The sequence below is a fragment of the Agelaius tricolor genome, unplaced genomic scaffold, assembly GCF_023055355.1.
Source record: "Agelaius tricolor isolate 1412-34295 unplaced genomic scaffold, bAgeTri1.0.p SCAF_18, whole genome shotgun sequence".
Lineage (NCBI taxonomy): Eukaryota > Metazoa > Chordata > Aves > Passeriformes > Icteridae > Agelaius > Agelaius tricolor.
This window is the reverse complement of record NW_027269278.1, coordinates 11,282,234-11,300,873: the sequence shown is the minus strand read 5'-3', so window position 1 is coordinate 11,300,873 and position 18,640 is coordinate 11,282,234. Positions and strand designations below refer to the sequence as shown.

Sequence of the window (18,640 nt, the reverse complement as noted above, 5' to 3'; positions counted from 1 at the left end):
CACTGTTCCCATAACAAAGTATTTTCCCAAACAGGAGTTGTAGAATGGAAACTTCATAATAATAGGAGGAAAAAGCTGAGACTGGGTCTGAGTATTTTTAGTTTGTTTCTATAAAACTCTGTGGCATAACTGATGTTTAGATGCTTTCTTTTAATATTTGTTTTGCTGATGGCAATGCAAATAATAAACTGAGAGGTACTACTGAAATGAGGGGCCCGTTTCAGTAACAATGTACAGCAAGACACATCATTGGTTCAAGCAGCTTAAAATCCTTTTAAATAAAGAAGAAAGAGGCTCGGCGGTGAAACTTGTGTAGACAGAAGTGGTGGAGTTCCCTTGATGTCTCATTTGGCACCTGCACCACGATGGTTCTGTGAGTAACTGCTGCTCAGCACAGCTGGTCCTGCCTGCTGTCACCAAGGGCGAACGGCTGGATGGGAGTGGTGGCACTGGCTCCAAAGCCTGCAGCATGGATGTGCAACCTCCTTCCTCAGCAGAGATCTTACTCACAGTGCCAGAGCTCCTCTTGCCAAAAGGAACTGTTGAGTCATCTGGCTGAATTTCCTGTAAATTGTGGCTTATCCAAGCTTCCCCATGTGAAGCCCCTAATTCTCTGTTAGGCTAAAACATTTCAATCCTCAGGAGGCCCAGCTGTGCCACAGAGAGTGAGAGAAGTCCAAGTTTCAACCACCCCTGTGAGCTTTTCAGTTAAAGGGAGTGGATCAGCTCAGCTCAGCCCAAGGTGAGCCCAGCTGGTCCCTGTATCACCAAAGCCTGCCCTGTAAAACCCAGCCTGCCCTCTGCAGGGAACACTCCCTGCTCAGGGTGAGCTGCCAGGGTGTCCCCGTCTCCCTCACCTCAGGACATGCTCAGGGTAGCACAGCCCATTCCAGTCTGCCACTGGCCACAGCTCAGGTATTACCTGGCCACAACTTCTCCCCAGTGCACATGGGAATGAACAAAGGTGCCCACACTCACACAAAGTTTCTGGGTCACTGCCTTTCTAAGAAAAATTCTAATAACTCCTAAAGAAGGAAAATGTGTCCCTAAGCCATAACCATACCTTGTTCTTCTTCATCTGGTGAGTATATTTGCATTTTTTCTATTCTACTGCATAATATTAATTTTTTTTTAATCTATTTTAAAATTTTCCTTTATAAAAATAAACTCTCATGGAATGGAATTGCAACTGTCAGTGGGTTCTCACTTTGCCTTTCTGCTGATCCACACATCCAAGCTCTTATTATCTCTTTGAATTTACATATGCCACAACAATCTGGGACACTGGCTCCCTTGATCAGTAGTTACAGTGATTTGTGAAATGAATAATATATTTTTGCCTGAAATGTACCTTAGAAATTCTCGTGGTGGTTTTTCTTTCCCCATTCAGTTCAGTCCCTTATAAAGAGACAGTATTGTCATTACTCTGTCCCTGAGCTCCCAAGCAATGATAGAGCTGCTCCCACACAGTTGGGGGAACCTAAGAAAATCTCTCTCTCAATGTAAAAATCAAACCATGGAACTGCAGAAATCCATAAACAACTAAAGGCAAAGAACAAATCCTAATCAGCCACCCTCTGAGACCAGAGGGAGGAAAAACAAAACCAATACATCTGTAATTAAAAGAAAGCAAGCACAGCACTGGAAGTACTGAAAGTCAGGAACTTTTGGCTCTGCCTCTGAGTTTTTCTGAGGCTTTGGGGAAGGCAGACAACCCTTGCTTTAAATTTTGTATCCAAACAATGAGAAAACTCGATAAGATCTATATCTCCTGAAGAGCTGCTGTGAGGATGGATCACCTCCTGTGGCAAGACATTTGAAAGAGGAACCTTACAAAATTGCATTTTGAAGCAAATGGTTTGAATGTATCTTTTCATACACTCACAAATGTGTCCCAGCAGCACAGTAACACTGAATTGTCATGTACTCTGCTGTACAGAGCAATCTAAAACATAGTTGCATTGTGTGTTGCTCACTCCACAAGCTGTGCACACATTTGGCATTGCAAGTCTAATTAAAGAAGGATATCTCTCACATCAACAAAAGTAAATACCATAAGGGCTGACAGCAGAACTGGCTGTAACTGCACTCAAATGAATTTCCTGAGCTTTGTGAAGACTGAATTTTTCTAGTTTGATTCTTCACTGTTCTTCACCTCATCCCTGACTTAAAAATGGCCATTTCTAGAGGGACTGTCACTTTGTGCTACCTAGCCTGGTGACGGGCAGCAAATTTCTCTTGACTTTATCCTTCTCTGAGACCCCACCCAAATTCCAGCTGACATTGCTCCACTGCTGTGTCTCCACTGCCACCTCCTGAACAGGAAGGAAAATTAACTTCTTCTAATCCTGCTTTTCTTTTGAAGGTCTGCAGAGGTGGTTTTGAAAGTGCTTTGTTCAGCACATAGAGCAGGAGCAGAAACTGCTTTGCAATCTGTCTAGAGAGGCTACATTCTATAAATCCACTGTAAGGATTTTACTTCAGAGGGAAATTTCTTTATGTATGTTTGATATGAAGGTGGTTTAACGTTTATACACTGCTTTTCTTCTTCAAAAAGGTCCAATTATTCACTTCTGATAGGTTTATTCTTCTTTCAACTGTCACCTGAAAGCCTCTGACTGAAACCAGTAAAATTTTACAGCTCCCATTCATTCTGTTTTCACAATGCACAATAGTTATTTCTACCTTTTCTATTCCAGGCTGAAGATCCTTATTCCTAACAGGAGAGAACCAAAATATCCTAGATCCAAAATTTTCCTGCTTCCAAAGGAAGTCAGTTCTGAGAGTCTTCTGCATTCATTTCCTTTTTTCCCGCTAAATGTGATTTCCCAAAATTGTCCCTGAACTGCTACACCCTGTTAGAGGCCCTGTCATCCACATATAAGGGAAGATGAAATTAGCAAAGGTAAAACCCAGTAAAAACTTAGAAGAGGCAGCAAGGCAAGAAAGGCAGATCCTGTCTTCTCTGCCCTGCCAGGAATACCAGCCACTGGTTTGTCATCAGCCTTCCAGCAAGAAACTTTCCATAAAGTCCAGATGATCTTCCTAGACACACCTCTTGGATTAAGAAATTAGAGAAAAATTGTAATTATGCGGTACTGTTGGCTAATGTCAGGTACATGGATATTTTCTGCCCCTTCACAGGTGCATGTTCACTCCCTGTAAATTTAATTTCATGCTTCTATCTTTTTTCAGCTGCTTGCAGTCTGAGAGAATTCCTCAAACAATATCAGTGGATCTTGGGAAAACTCTTAATGCTTGGCAGATATTACTAGTTTTTTATAAATAATAACCAATCATTTAGGTGCAAAATGACAAACAGTGAAGCAATGGCACCAAAGCCATATTTGGCATTAACAGATTTGGTATACAACATGAATTATGAGGTTAAAAGATTTTTAAAAACACAGAGGGCAATAACAGGTGTCAGTGCTCTGAATCTTAGTTTCTCTTCTTAAAAAAAAAAAAGAAATAAACAAGAAAAAAACCCAAGAAGAGGAACAGGATTTCCACTCTAGTGCAAACCAGGTTTAAATTGTTATCTTACTCTTGTTGGCAAATGAATTTAAATGACAATTTTAAAACCACAAATGCTCTTATTTTAGAACAATTTACTAATGTTATTTGGGACTAACATTAAAAGGACAACAGCACTCATTAAATTCTAAGTAAATGATACTTTAGCTATTCTGGATTTTGCTTCAGCTGCAAAACCTTGTTGTATTAGAGGTAACACTTGCTAAAATTATTCTGGGAAAGTGCCAATAAATCCAGGAATTTTTCAATTTACCCATTAACCTTCAGAGATTGCTATTTTCCCCAGACTGCTATATTCCTTCAAGTAGGGAAAGAAAAAAAATCCTAAGCCACCATACGTAGAATTTTCAGTTCACCTCAACATTGCTATTTTCCCCAATGGTGAGCACCTAAATCTGAAGCTTGCCTTTCAGTTCGACTTTTCCCTATTTTGGGGTGTGCTTTTCTTTACTTTGCAACAATCTCTTTGGGTTTATTGCATTGTGCCTGGCTGAGGGCAGGAGGGGTTGGTGATGCCGAGTTTCCCGGTGCAGTCCAGCACTAACCCCGCGCTCCCTCAGGCCCGGGACGCGGGGTTTGACCTGCCCGGCCGTGACTCAGCGGGATCCGCCATCCCACATCCCCCACGGGCTCCGCACTGAGTCACGGCCGAGGGGACACTGCCGGCCCGCAGGCTCCAGCACATAAAATATTTTATTGGGTTTTTACCGTTTTTACACAGAAACGGTCCCCACAGAGAACTGTGAGCCTGAAGCCAGGCCTAACTGCGGGATCATCAAACTGCTTAAACGCTGCGTTTAGCGAGTTCATTAGAAGGAATTAATTGGCGGTTGGGGCTAATTGGTGATTTCTGCACTACTACACGCGTTTGATGAGGAGAGGAAATCTGGAGTTGCCTCTGAACTCGCCCTCCATGCTTGAACTCCTCCATGAGGATGGCTTACAAAGCCGTGACGATTTGGGCAAAGATGCCCAGCGTGTGGGACGGTGTGGCACAGGACAGCAGGAACACCGCCCCGCGCCCCTCACAGCTGCCGCCATGGCGGTGGCACCGCCTCAGGGGCGGAGGCGCTCCTGGGTCTCCCGCCCTGCCGGCCCTTACGCCGTGCGTCTGACGTCAGAGCGCACACACGCCGCGAGAACGAGGGAGAAGGAGGAAGCAGCTTCTCCGCGCTCGCAGCCGCCATTTTGTCTGTGCGCGCAGGGCGGACACGAAGCTCGCTCGCTTTCTGTTCCAGTTGTAAGTGGTGAGGGCCGCCCTTCTTCGTTCTCTTTTCACCTTCGTTTCTTTCCCCTGTCCTTTCTGTTTCCAGGGGGGGGCTAAGCAGCGGGGAAAACGGAGGGGAGGCAGGGTGGGGGGTGGGGTGGGAGAGCTGCTTGCGTTGTCTCCGCGGCGCGGGGCGCATCAGGCGCTACTTCAGGAGGGTTGAGGTGGGAGGAGGATTCTCGGCACAGCAGCTCTGCCGGGGTCTCTGCGGAGGTGCGGAGGGCTGGGGCGGGCGGAGCTGGGCTCTCCCGGCCCGGCCGTGCCTGGCGCCCGCCCAGGTGGCGGCGGGGACCGGCCCTTCCTCCCCCGCTGGCCCCGGAGACCTCCCGGGGAAGGTGGCCTGGAAACGGGCTCGGTGCCCTGGCTTGGGGCGGCGGGTGTCCCCTCCAGGATCTGCTGTGCCGGACTTTGGCCATCCCGAGGGAAAAAGCCTTTGACCTCCTCCGCCTGCCAAGATTTTGAGGAGAGGCATTTAGAAAGTGCTGTGTAGGCAGCTTACCTTACCGCGGGGCTTTCGTGGCCCTGATGTGCATGGGTCTGTTCGAAAGGGGAATGGCTCCTGCCTGAGCAGCCTTATGGCAAAATGTGGGAGTGAAAACTGCCTGCGATATGGATTAGTTCCACATGCTACAGGAATGCATATGTTCGTGGCAGCTGTCAGTATTACATAAGTGAAGTTCTTCGACGCATAAAATCATATAGAGCACCGTAGTTAAAAAATTTTAAGGTGGCTTCTAGCGTAAAATGGACTCAGAGCGATTCTGGCAATTTCCTCCTCATTTAAGTGTACTTGGCTCCTTTAGGGACAAAATTTGTAATTTTTGTCTTAATTTCACTAAAGCTACATGCATTTGATTGTAGTTAAGCAGCAGTTAGTCTTCAAGCATTTTCTCCAGCTTCCTGTGTCAAATATCCATCCCTGCCCCCAAGCCCTGCTCTGCAGGACGATTTAATGGTGATTTTATTTAGATAGTTGTTAATTACAGAGCTTTTCTGCAGCCTGCCTTCCTCCAAGTAGGGAAAGAAAAATCCCAAGCAACCATAAGTAGAATTTTCAGTTCATCCGTAACTGAGTTTATTTGTTTAGAGCTCTGCACCTCAAGAGTAACTGAAACCTGAGTGTGCTTCAGAACCTGAATTATGTAAGGTGAAAATACAGGAAAATAGCTTTGGAGCTGTGTAAGAAGAGAGGAAATTAAAGCACGTGAATTAAAACACCAAGTCGGTTTAAATTTTTCAGGTGGTTTTGTTAGTCATTTGCTACATTAGTATTTTTTGTTTTTATTAGACACTCACAAGTGAGTAAGATTTTTGTGAATCATGCCGCACCTAAAATGTGTACAAGGCACTTGTTTTGCAAAGTTTGTTAATATGTTTTTGATTTTTAAAAACATTGTTGCAGATGTCTGTCGTTTTATGGTTGTTTTTTTTTTTTTAATTATCAGCTTTTCACGGATCTTCTGAAAGTATCAAAAAAACCTTTTTTTCAGAATTGGCCCGTCATTTGCATGTTCTAGGAGTTTCCGACTTAATGCCTTCTCTTTGTATAGAGGCATTGTTCTCTGTAAATTTACACAGATTTGCACAATTTACACATGATTTACAGTCATGATTTTTCTACTCTATTGCTGTCATTGTCTCTAAACTACTGTTCTCACTGTCACTGCTTACTGCAGAAACTTTTTATTATCTTCTATGAATTCATTCTTTGGACTATACTGGAATAGACATAGAAGGTTATTCTCACTTTCAAAAAACTCCTGCTGCAGATGAGTAAAAAAAATAACAGTTGGTTTTGTTACATTCTTTAATTCTACAGCCGTGTTTTACTTTGCCTTTTTTTTTTTTTTCAGTTGTGCATGTACCTGTTTGAACAAAGAATTCCTGCACCTAACATCCAGCAACAGAAGCTGGTGGGTTTTGTCTTTGGCAAATCAGCTGAACTGTAGAACACCCACAGTCCTGCATGCTAATAGGGTGCAAAAGTTGTGACTTGGCTCCAGGTGCTCTAAAGTTGTGTTAATCCATCAGAGTTCACAGTGGTTGATGCTAAAAGTGACTGTGTCCTGGTGTTCTGTAAATAGTTTAGTGAGAGAAGTTTTTAGACTGATTCTTGATTTTCTGTAGTAACTTTACAATTCAGTAGGAAGATCTAAATCCAGCTTTTCTTGTTAGAGGATGTTTGGAGAGGAAGGTTTCTTCCTACAGGAGGCTCTTTAAGGATACTATTGTGCTTAGTCACTTGAGAGTTCATTTAAAACAGGCTTTAATGACATGTTTGAAGCTATTAAATGAGGATGAGTTGGCCTATTTAATCTTGATTTGTGTTTCATAACAGTGTTAGTGTTGGGATGAGGGAGCTGGGTCTGCTCGCCAAACCGAAATAATGGGGGGAGGGAGCTGAGGACAAATGGGCCTTTTTAGTTCTGTCATACTTGATCAAACTGCCATTGTTAACTTGTACCTACATGTGTGTTTGTTGATTTTTTAGAATTATTATTATTATTGTATTTTGCAGTGGGAGATGAGGCATTCAAAGCAGTCTCATTGTCCTGAGTGGGACGACAGGAGGAGCTGGGATCAGAGGAAGCACAGCAGCAGCCGCAAGCGCAGAAAGAGGTCCCACAGCAGTGGCCAGGAGAGCAAGCACTATAAACCCAGTCGGGTTTCAGAAAGGTATAACCTCTGAACTGAGTAGTGCAAATGTTTCTTACCATGTCTAAATAAGTGTGTTTTCAGGGTAGGAGTTTTTGAATGTCCAGAGTTGTCAGTTCCTTATGGTTTGGCTCACTTAAGACAAGCCTGATAGGTAGTTGTTAACACAGCACCTGAACCATTAAATAGAAATTGTTGGATAAAAGCAAGTAAATGTTACTAGTTTGTCTCAGATGTGTCAGTTAAATATTGGTATTGAATACAATCAGTATTAAATTTCAAGTGAAAAGGATGCCTTTTAATTTAATGTGAACAAAAGGAGGAGAAGGTTTGTTTAATCGTTTAGTACAGTGGTAAGTATGAATCTCTCTTACTAATTTGCAAGTGATTTGTGTTTTCTCCCACACTGCTTTCACTGGAAAGATGTATTTTCTGTTTTGTCTTGGTTTTTTTCCCTTGAAAAGATCCAATGGAATTCTTTTTAAAGCTCATACCCATGCTTATTAAAATGCTGGAAGGAGTAGGCGTACAGCAGTCAGGGAACTCTGTGCCTCAGCAGCTTTCTTAATGGTCTGTTTTCTGTGCAAAAGATCCTCGTTCCAGATCCTCTGAGGTTTTAATGTTGGTTGCAGAGCACTTAGAACGATGCTACTTCTCTCAGTCTCTAGGTTTTATTTAAACCTGGAGCTTTGAAAGCATAGAAGGGATGATTTCTGTATTGAAGGTGGTTTGTCATGTGACTTTTAAGGTTGTAATGAAGTTGAAGTAAATTTTAGGAAGTGTTTCTCCTTTTTAAGTCTGAGTTTCTTACTATGCAAACTGTGGTCAGATTGTACATTGTTCATGTGGATGGCTGCCATGTATTTGAGACTGACAATGTTGTTAAATTCCGAATAAAGTAACGTCAAAAGCTCCACCATTTTTGGGGAGGGAGTCAATTAAAAAACATTTGTGCTGTAAAGACAGATACTGTGTAACTCAGTTCAGGTCACTTATCTTGTTGGAACCTCAAGTTTTTGAAGTGGAGAACATTCACTTAAAATATATTTTCAGTCATTATTTGGACGATAGAGCCATAAATGAAAGAGACCATCATGACCGGAGATATGTTGAGGAATACAGAAATGACTTCTGTGAAGTGTATGACCACAGGCATTATCACAGAGACTATGAAAAGAGTCACCATCATCACTATAGCAAATCCTCTGGTCGGAGCAGGAAAAGTAGTCATAAAAGGAAGCATAAGAGACATCATTGCTCCAGTCACCAATCGCATTCGGTATGAGTAATTTTTAACTTTATTATTCATGAATTAGTGGTAATAGACTTCTTAAATGAGTGCTAGAGCTGCAATTCCTGATCCACGGTACTTTAAGGAATACGTTATTGCAAAAGGATTTGTATTTATTTGAGTCTGTTTGTGGAGCATGTGAATATGTTGTTAGTTGAGATTCTCGGATCGTTGTTGGGTGGGGGTGGGATCATCATACTAGCTGTACACTGGGAATGTAGGTGGTTGGTAGTCAAAATCACTGGGGTTGATCTGAAAAATGTTATCTTGAAATTGAAGACAGGCAGCTGTCCTCTTTTAAAGTACAGTTGTCACTTAGCTCTGCAGCATAGTGAACTCTGTTTTTTCAGGTAGATTGTGAGATGCTATCCACCCTATTGCTAAAAGCAATTGAGATGACATGCCTTTTTAACATGAATTGAAAGTATGAACGTGCATGTCTGGTAAAAGGATTTGAACAATTTTACACCTAATTCCAGAAAGCTTTGATAAGCCCTGTGCCCAGCTAATGGCACCTAATGTTTTATGAGATGGGATAAGTTTGCTGCTTGCCTTCTTTGAAGGTGCACTCTCTGAATTTCTCATGATTGTCATGATGCCCACTGATGCATCTACACTTCCAGGTGTTTTATACCACTTTTCTGCAGTAGAACAGCAAGGTGTATTAGATAATAAAATGCAAATTAAGGACTTCAGAGTAATTTTTCTCCCCTCTCTAAACATGAGGGAAGTAAAATTGTTTACATGAGTGGATGTTTTAAGAATAGAAACATTTCACCTGACTGAGAGCTTAGGTATGTACATAAATACTGGTTTCTGCTATTTGCTAGCCAAGAATTAGAAATAGCAGTGTTGCAGTCTTAATCTGTCTTCAATTAAGCCACTGTTTGAGAGACAAAATTGTGTTGTTTTTTTTTTCTGTTGCTTGTATCACTTTAAGTATTTATCTGAAAATCTGTTCCTTGCCATGTTTTTCTTCTGTAACATAAACTGTGCCCTGTGAATTTCTGGGGACTGAATTTGAAATTGCTCCTGCCAACTGTTCGTGGCCTGGTGTGTAACTGAATGCCTGAATATCTCCCCGCTGAATGAATTGCGTATTCTGCCCTGAATTCACTCTGATATATTGATTGGCTGGACGATCTTGGTGCCGTTCCCAGAAGAGTCACCGAAGGAAAAGATCCAGGAGTGTAGAGGATGATGAGGAGGGTCACCTGATCTGTGAAAGTGGAGACGTTCTAAGAGCAAGATGTATAGAACATTTTTCAACACTTTTAAAAAACTTTTCAGAAAAAAATCTGTTTAGAATAGTATGTCAGAGGAGGGGGGCTAAAGAAATCTCATTGCTCTTTTTGTTCTGTTTTTTTTTGTGCTTTTTTGTTTTTTTGCATATCTTCTTTTCTGTAGAATTTAAATACTGTGTTCAAAAAGTTCCAATTAGTAAATGAACTTGAGATTAGAACAAGAGATAGTTTTTTGGCTAACTGTTTTCATGACTCCTGTCCAATAAAATAATGCATTTTGATGCTGAAATTTAAAGTAATTATGCTTTTGTAATGGCACATTTTAAAATCTACATTAATATGTTCATTCTCCTTTAAGTAGTTGTATAATTCTAACTTATCTTTGTTCTTTTTAGATGAAATTGTTGCGACTTTAGGAGAAGGAGCTTTTGGAAAAGTAGTGGAGTGCATAGATCATGATATGTAAGTGTTGGGTTATCTTTATCAGTGGATCTCATGATAAAATATACTTAGATCAGAAATTAAAGCTCGAGGGTGTTTTATTTAAGAGAAGGTTGCAGCCCAAATGCCCTTTTTAATGATTGAGAACTCTGTTTTCTTTCATTTTTCTGTTTCTATTAAGTACTGCTGCTGTAACTGGAGAAGGTGAGAGCAGCTGAAGAGTGCAGAACTAGTTTGGGAGACTTTTAAAGGTGGTACAGTGACATACTGAGAAAGTACTTTTGGCTCTTAGTGGAAGCAGTTTCTGGAAAGCAGTTGCTTGGAATTGCTTGAGCTGTAAATTGCTATCCTCAGTTTTCATAATCAAAATTATCCTTTAAAGTTTTTTTAATCAACAGTAACCTAGTATGGAGTGCTTTTTAAATTAAATTATTGCTTCCATGTGGGGGACATGTCTGGTGAAAGAGAAGAAACTTAACTGTATTTCCATTAATTCTGTATGTTCTAGCAGTTGTTAGAACTCAACTATTTTAACTGTATGTTTTATATCAGCAGTTCTATGACATGGTTTTAGTACTTTCTCCTCTACCTTTGGTTTGTTCATTCTGTCATTTCATAAGTGAAGTCTGTTCTGGAGTTTGAGGTCATGTTGTGAGGGCAGAGAGTGTTCTGAAGTTGTTAGAATTCAAAGAGCTCTGCAGAGACAAAAGTTGTCTAAGAGCAAATGGGACAGAAGGAGCTGTGTCTGTGTTCCATTCAAGTAACAGCCTTACAGTCTGAATGCATGCAGGCATTCAGTGCAGGGCAGTTTTCACTGGTATAAACTGCTCATAACCCAAACTTCAGAAATTACTCAATTCCCCTGATTCCATAAGAACACTGGAAAAGAGCCAGCACAAGTTGAGCAAGTTGCAGGGAAAAAAAAAACCATCAAATTTGTGTTGTATTTTTGTTCAAATGAAAACTTTGTTAATTCTTTAATCATTCTGCTGGCAGATTCCTAATGTTTATTCTGCTTCAGATGAGATGATAACACTGAGAAGTCATTAATAAAGCATGTACTATAAGTATTTGAGAAAGGAAAGATCAGGATTACTTTTTTTTTTATAAAACCTGTCCTGGTTGAGTGCAGCATGCTTAAATCAAATTCCCCTAATCCAGCTCATAATTCTCCATGACCTTTAATCTTCCTGTGTTTCTTTTATTAAAATCAAGCTGCTTTGGGGTTGTGGGTATTTAAGAATAATTGATTCAGTTTGCTATGCTTTCCTTTCTTTCCAAGGAGAGGAATGCATGTAGCAGTTAAAATAGTGAAAAATGTTGGTCGGTACCGGGAGGCAGCCCGTTCAGAAATACAGGTGTTGGAGCACTTGAACAACATGGATCCAAGCAGCAACTTGTAAGTATGAGATTTGAGTAGTCAGCATACCAAGGATTTGAGGAAGGTGATTTATTCAATAGTTTTTCATTTGTTCTCTTTTTTCTCCTTTAAGCCGCTGTGTCCAGATGCTGGAGTGGTTTGATCACCATGGCCATGTCTGTATTGTTTTTGAGCTCCTGGGGCTCAGTACTTATGACTTTATTAAGGAAAACAGCTTTCTGCCATTTCATATTAATGACATTAGAAACATGGCCTATCAAATTTGCCAGTCTATCAACTGTAAGTAAATTTCAATACTCCTTTCAAATATATGGGTGTGTTTTGGTTTCTCCTTTAGGAATTTAATGTGTAAATTATGGAATACTGTTCTCTTTTTTCTTGTAGTTCTACACCATAATAAACTAACTCACACAGATTTAAAACCTGAAAATATCTTGTTTGTGGAGTCTGATTACATAGTGAAGTACAATGCCAAAATGGTAAGTTTGTTCTTTGTTTCTCCCAACTTGAGTTGCACTTCTGTCTTCATTGAAACTTCTCTTAAAAAAAAAAGGAGATAACAAGTAACTTAAGGTTATAACAAAAGAGGAAAAGAACTCTTGTTACTGTGAATGGTCTTTACTCAGCTGTTTTGGGTATTGAGATTAAATCACTTTGTTATTCGTTCTTCTTTCTTGGAGCATTGAGCTGCACAGGAATTAAAGTATTTGGAGGAAGTGTTTTGTTACACATTTTATGCTAGCTGGTACTTTGAAGATGATGTGATGATGCCTTTTGCCTAAGCATGCTTTTGAAAAGTATTAACAGCACCTTGGTTTCTTGCAGAAACGAGATGAACGCACTTTAAAAAACACAGACATCAAGGTTGTTGATTTTGGAAGTGCGACTTTTGATGATGAGCATCACAGCACATTAGTGTCTACACGACATTATAGAGCTCCTGAGGTTATTTTAGGTCAGTAAAGACTCTTAAACCTTCTGAAAGTTCTTTGCAGTTCATTCAGATGTCTTTACTTCATAAACCGAAGTAGTTGTTCATGGTTCTGGTACTCAGTCATCTCTCAGGTGGTGGGGGTAAAATTACTGAGAGTAAACAGTAAAAGAAATACTCTGAAACCAGAAACAAGCAGCAGGGCTTGAGGGGGGCATGGGGAATGGGTTGGGCATCAGTGAATGTGTGGAAACTGGACGTGTGCTTTGTGGGATACGCATTTTGAGAATATACTAAAAAGTAAAACAAACTTTGCCTTTTTTGCAGCACTGGGATGGTCTCAGCCATGTGATGTGTGGAGTATTGGTTGTATTCTGATTGAATATTACCTGGGATTTACAGTGTTTCAGGTAAGCTTAAATAGAATGTGTTTCTTACTGACTACTGATTTTAATCTTTAATGACATGCACTTAACTGAGTAAAAGGCAGAACCCCCCCTCCCTCCCCCATGGGCTTTTAAGGATTATATAGATGAGATTGAAAAATCAGCATCCATACAGGAAAATGTTACATCTTTGATATCTCCTTCAGAGTATCTAAGATGATCTTTTCTGGCATTTTGAGTGAAGAAGACTGACATGTTACTGCTGGAATTAAAAGTAAAGAAAACACTTGGACAATACTTGGTTTATGAACTGTTGGTCAAGGGTCATCCTCACTGTGGAAAGTGTTATATAATCTACATTGCATAATCTGTTTTTAATAATTGCAAGTGGCAAAGTTTAAAGATATTGTGACAGTGCTCTGGCAAAAACTTGTTTGCGGTTTGATTGTTGTTACCAAGTGGCTCAGAGGAGAAAAATGTGCTAAGTGCTTTCATTGCTTTTTCCACACAGACTCATGATAGTAAAGAACACCTGGCAATGATGGAAAGAATACTGGGGCCTCTGCCCACTCACATGATCAAGAAATCCAGGTATGTTCATTGTAGAAGTGGTAAGTTCCCTAATATTTTCTCTTACAAGAGAAATTGTAAAGTTTCCATTGTAAGCTATGAGTTCTTGCAGATGAACAGAGATTCATAGGCAACCTTAATTATTTGACAGTAGTCCTCTTTTCTGATTTTAGTATGAATTGTCAGCCTCTTGAACTGTAACTTGAGTATGGATATTTCTAACTCTTTAAAGCAAAATTTGGTATGGTCACCACAACAGTATGAGATATAAATTTTTCTTTAAACTCTCAGAATGAAGAACATGTTGTCATCACAATAATTACTGCAAGGAAGAAGAGGGTCCTTGCTTGCTAATACAGCTGACATCCTCTTCTACTGCCCCTCCCTATCTCTCAGACATGTGCTTCAGTGATCTTTCTCTCTTCCTCAAAGATAACTCCATGCAGCAGGAGTTTCTCACTCCCAGGGCAAGGAGAAGCAGCCAGCACAGGCTTCTCCCCTGAGCCCTCTATGTCCAAAGTTTAGAGGTCCTGGGAGTTGATTGTCTGTTTTGTTTCTTACATAAGCTGTCCTCTTGCCAGCTCATGTAGATAATTCTGTAACTCATGTTAAAGTAGAATTCCAGTAACTCTGGGTTGGATAATGTATATGTTTGTTATGGTTGTCCAGTTGATTATAGTGCATTTTGAAAACCAGGAAAAAGCTTGGATAGCAGCAATTGCAATAGATTCAAGTAATTAAAAAACCAGCTACTGTATTCTAATTATTGTCCAGCAATAATAAAAGCCCAGCAGATCTCTGTGAATCAATGCACATTAAAAAAATGCTAGCTCCCAGATGCAGAGATACATGCAGGAGCACTTAATGGTGTTTTAAAGCTTCTTGGAAAAGCATCTGCTTGCTGTGTGCACTGACACCAACTTGCTGTTACTCCCCTTGCCCTGCAGAAAACATTATTTTCACCATGACCAGTTGGACTGGGACGAGCACAGCTCTGCGGGCCGCTATGTCAGGAGACGCTGTAAGCCTCTCAAGGTAGGAGACAGCATTTTTATTGCTCTGCTAGACTGCAGTTGGGAAAGCTCTCTCTAAAATACCTCCTGCTTTTTTCTTTCAGGAATTCATGCATTGCCAAGACACAGATCATCAAAGTCTGTTTGACCTTGTTCGCAGAATGCTGGAATATGACCCAGCCAAAAGAATTACTCTTGATGAAGCCTTGCAGCATCCTTTTTTTGATCCATTAAATAAATAAACTCAAAGATCTTCTATGCTTCTTCAAGGAGATTTCCTAGACTGTGTCAGTCAGTCAGCAGAGGTTGCATGAAACTTTTGTAAGCTTTAAATTATTTTGTACAGTTAAGTCTGTAAATAATTACATATGTTTTGTATAACTGTTATGTTTACCTTGTTGAGCAGTTGTAGTCTTATGAGTATCAAAGTGAAAAATAAAAGTAATTTTCATTTTTGAAAGCCTGCGCCACTCTCCTTTTACAGATGATGCTAGTGGACCCTCTGGCTGTAGGTGGGGAGTCTGAGGTAGCTGAAGGAGTTCTGGAAACTTTCCCTAAAACTTCCCTTTTGTCAGTCTTGATGAAAAGATCCACCCAGTTATGCTGTGTGTAACAGTTCGATGGCGTGTTGAAACACGGTTGGAAACAGTGTATATCCTAACTAGGATGGCTTTTGTGGGTCACCTTTTTCCCTGATTTTCTGTTGCATGCATTGCTCCCCTGCCAGCTAATTAACTCTTGGAAACTTGTCTGATGCCTTCAGTTCCAACTATTCATAGCTAATCTTTTTAGTTAAGATCCGTAAAGTAACATAAAGTGTTTTCAGTATTGTTCCTAGTCATTAAAGATGAACATTTTCATAATAAGTTTTTAGACTGTCCTGCTGCAGAGAAATACAGCATGCCGCAGAATTGTGGCATATTTAAGCTCTTGCAGTAGTGAGATCATTCTGAAGTCTTCAATGTGTATTTCTTTGGAGCTTTTTTTTGTACTTAGGGTAAATTAAGCAACCTTGGGAACTGAGAAGTGCTGGCATTGAGACTGTACAGGATGCAGGTGCCCAGGTTCTCAATTGTGGTTCCTGAACTCTGGTACTGAGTTGAGAAGAAAATGGTGCAACTTTCCAAGTTGTACTTGGAAAGTATGTATGTACTTTGGTAGTTTTGGGGTTGCCACATCTATAAGTTGATGGTTTTTACTCCAACTCCCTTAATCCATTTGACCCTCTATGGGTGGCTTGCTGAGCAGTTCGAAGGGAGCCTTCCATGGAAAAGTTCATTCTGACTGTAATAAGCAAGTTTCGGCTATTTATTTTAGGCTTGTGCAGTAAAGTCAAGAATTTCTTCAAAGGAAGGCAACTAAATTGTTTTGGCTCCACAGGAGCCCAACTCCAGGTTTTGTGCTTGCTGAGTTAGCCCTAATACACAGTGAGATTTTCAACTGGTGTTGAGGAGGCTTCATTTGCAAGAGGCTCCAGACATGCATATCTCTGAGCTGGGGGCAGAATAGAGCTGGGCCAGGCTTTGAAAGCTTATCTTCTGTTACTAGTGCCACCTCCTGGGCTTGATTACAGCTCATCACAGCCACCTCCCTTCCTTGGATGTTGGTGACATTGTTTCTGCTCGGCATGACAGAAAATGTAACAGTCTGTGCCGTGCAGGTCAGCTCAGTAGGGCTGAGCAGGACAAGAGTAAATTCCTTCTCTTCTCCCCACAGTACTTTCCATCCCACAGCTACAGAGGCAAAGCAAGGACTTGGCTGAGTGTATCAGCTGAGCAATGCAAATCAAAGGCAGATGGGGGGAGAAAAGTTTATATGCTGCTATAACAATAAAACTGTAACCATAAAACAGTTCTATGGAAATTAGGGAAAGATGGTGTGCTCTTGCTTACAGAGTGCTTCTAGCTGTTGATGTAGGTACTGAAATTTGTTGTGCTGGGTAAAGGAGATACAGCTTAGCCCTATTATAAAGCCATCTTTAAATTGACTTTTCTTCTTCCAGTAAATTTAAAAGCACTGTCAGGATTAATGTGGCACCTGCAGCAAGGTGCCAAGGGCTTTTGCAGACCTTGCAGCATGTACACAAGTGTTGGTTTGCAGGCACATGAGCTCGAGGCCCCTGAGTTCCCCAGGGCAGCTGTGTGGGGCTCTGGGCAGCACCCTGGGGCAGGGTCTGGTGCTGTAGGGCTGCCCTCGGTGCTTCTGCCTTTAGTGGGATGGATTTTATGTGCACCACCACCCCCCACTGTCATCTTCATACCTCCACTGAAGGTGGTAATCTTTGCATGTTTGGATCAAGCTATAGCTGTTAAATAAATAGAAGAGCATTCCCATTTATTTCTGCACTTCAGATTTCCAAGTATTGTACCTTCAAAATATGGTCTGTGACTGGGTCAGCCAGGCAGACCAGACTAACAGTGTGCATTTCCATAGTGCACCAGTCACACTTTTTACTAAACAAGGAGGACAAGCCAGAATAAAAGTGTCTTTTAAGTGGACAGCCCAGGCTTATCATTGAAGTGCAGAGTGTGAGATCTGGGGCTCTGGAACCTGAGGGAGGAGTTGAGCTCAGGGCTAAACCGCATGGGAAAGGAGTGGATTCCTGGGGCAGGAACTCATCTGCTGCAGGAGTGGTCAGTCCTGCCTGTTCCTTCAGTGGATATCAGGGCTGCCTGGAGGGCTCAGCTCACACAGGACAAGATGCTTCACACCCAAGCATCTCCCCAAAATGATGGCACTGTGTGTGTTCTACAGCTCTCATGGAGCTTGTGAGGAAAGTCTTGTCATGCTCATACAAAGGAGGGGGGGAAAAGGAGGTAAGAAAGAGAGTCTCACAGAAACCTGGAGTTTTCTTTTATCTTCAGGACCTGTAAGAAAGCAGGAACTGGTTGTCAGCACATGCTATGGATTTACCTGGTTTAACTGCTTTGGAAATAGCTACAAGAAGCCCGTGTCTACCCCTCTGTGTGTGTTTTATTAACAAACTTAATTAGAATCTGACATTGGTAATGCTACTGACATTGTAGCATTTCCTAACTCTGTCCTAGGCTTCAATCATCTATCTTCTAGAATTAAGAATTACTCCTTGAAGGGCAAGTGTCTCTGTCCATGGGGCAAAGGGTACACTGGAATTAGTATACCATGTACTTAGAATCTAGACAAGCATTAAGCTGCAGGAGGATGTTTTATAGGTGGGTTGCGATGCTCTGTGTAAGAGCAAGGAGGAGGGATGTCAATGTGGATGCTCGGAACTTATGTGTGAGCAGTTTTCTCTCGTTCAAAAGCTCACGAAAGTGAATGGAGCACTCCACTGGGATAACAGTGAGTTACAGTGCACGTCTAGAGCAGATCGCGGTGCAGACGGGCTGTAGGGCAGGAGGTGCAAAGCTCCCGGCCGGGTGACGCCTCTCGCAGGTCGCACGCTCCAGGGGAGCCGGGGCTGGGCGCAGCCGCCGCCCGTCCGCTCTCCCGGCGGGGGGAGCCCGCTGGAGGGCGCCCGGCCCGCACCCGCCGCCCCCGCCGCGGGCAGCGCCGCTACCGGCACCGGAGCGGGGAGCGGGGAGCGGAGCGGGGCCGCCCCGCCGGCAGCCTGCGCTCCGGAGCGGCTCTCGCAGCGCCCCGCCCGTGCAGCGCGGCCGGGACCCCGAGGGGCGCGGGGATGGGGCCGGGGGGAGCGGTCCCCGCGGGGGGCCGGGCAGCGGGGGTGGGATCTGCTCCGCGTAATCCCCCATGGGGGGCGGCGGGCCGCGCTCGGAGCATCCCCCCTTCCCCAGCGCGGGGGGAGGCGGCGGGGGAGCCGCCACCCCCCGCTTCCTCCGTTTAAGACCCGGGCTGGCGGGGCGAGCGCAGGAGAGCGGCCGCTCCGCAGCTCCGGCCCCACGCCCGCGGCGCGCACGGGGCGGCGCTGGATGCGCCGGCGGCGGG

At 42.5% G+C, this 18,640-nt stretch overlaps 1 protein-coding gene across 4 annotated transcripts; it reads left to right on the top strand.

Annotated features, from left to right (window-relative positions):
• Nucleotides 1–4,627: 4,627 nt before the first annotated feature.
• Nucleotides 4,628–15,176, top strand: CLK4 (CDC like kinase 4). 4 transcript variants are annotated; one of them, XM_071443274.1, is made up of 14 exons: nt 4,633–4,777; nt 6,658–6,717; nt 7,323–7,480; nt 8,513–8,738; nt 9,911–10,001; nt 10,390–10,456; nt 11,718–11,834; nt 11,929–12,095; nt 12,201–12,295; nt 12,642–12,771; nt 13,075–13,157; nt 13,645–13,724; nt 14,651–14,738; nt 14,821–15,176. In XM_071443274.1, exons 2-14 carry the CDS (start codon nt 6,664–6,666, stop codon nt 14,956–14,958), a joined length of 1,494 nt encoding a protein of 497 aa, XP_071299375.1. In that variant the 5' UTR covers nt 4,633–4,777; nt 6,658–6,663; the 3' UTR covers nt 14,959–15,176. The 4 variants fall into 4 exon arrangements, with proteins under 4 accessions (XP_071299377.1, XP_071299375.1, XP_071299378.1 ...); XM_071443277.1 differs by having other exon boundaries at nt 4,649–4,784; XM_071443276.1 differs by lacking the exon at nt 6,658–6,717 and having other exon boundaries at nt 4,628–4,777.
• The last annotated feature ends 3,464 nt before the right edge of the window (nt 15,177–18,640 follow it).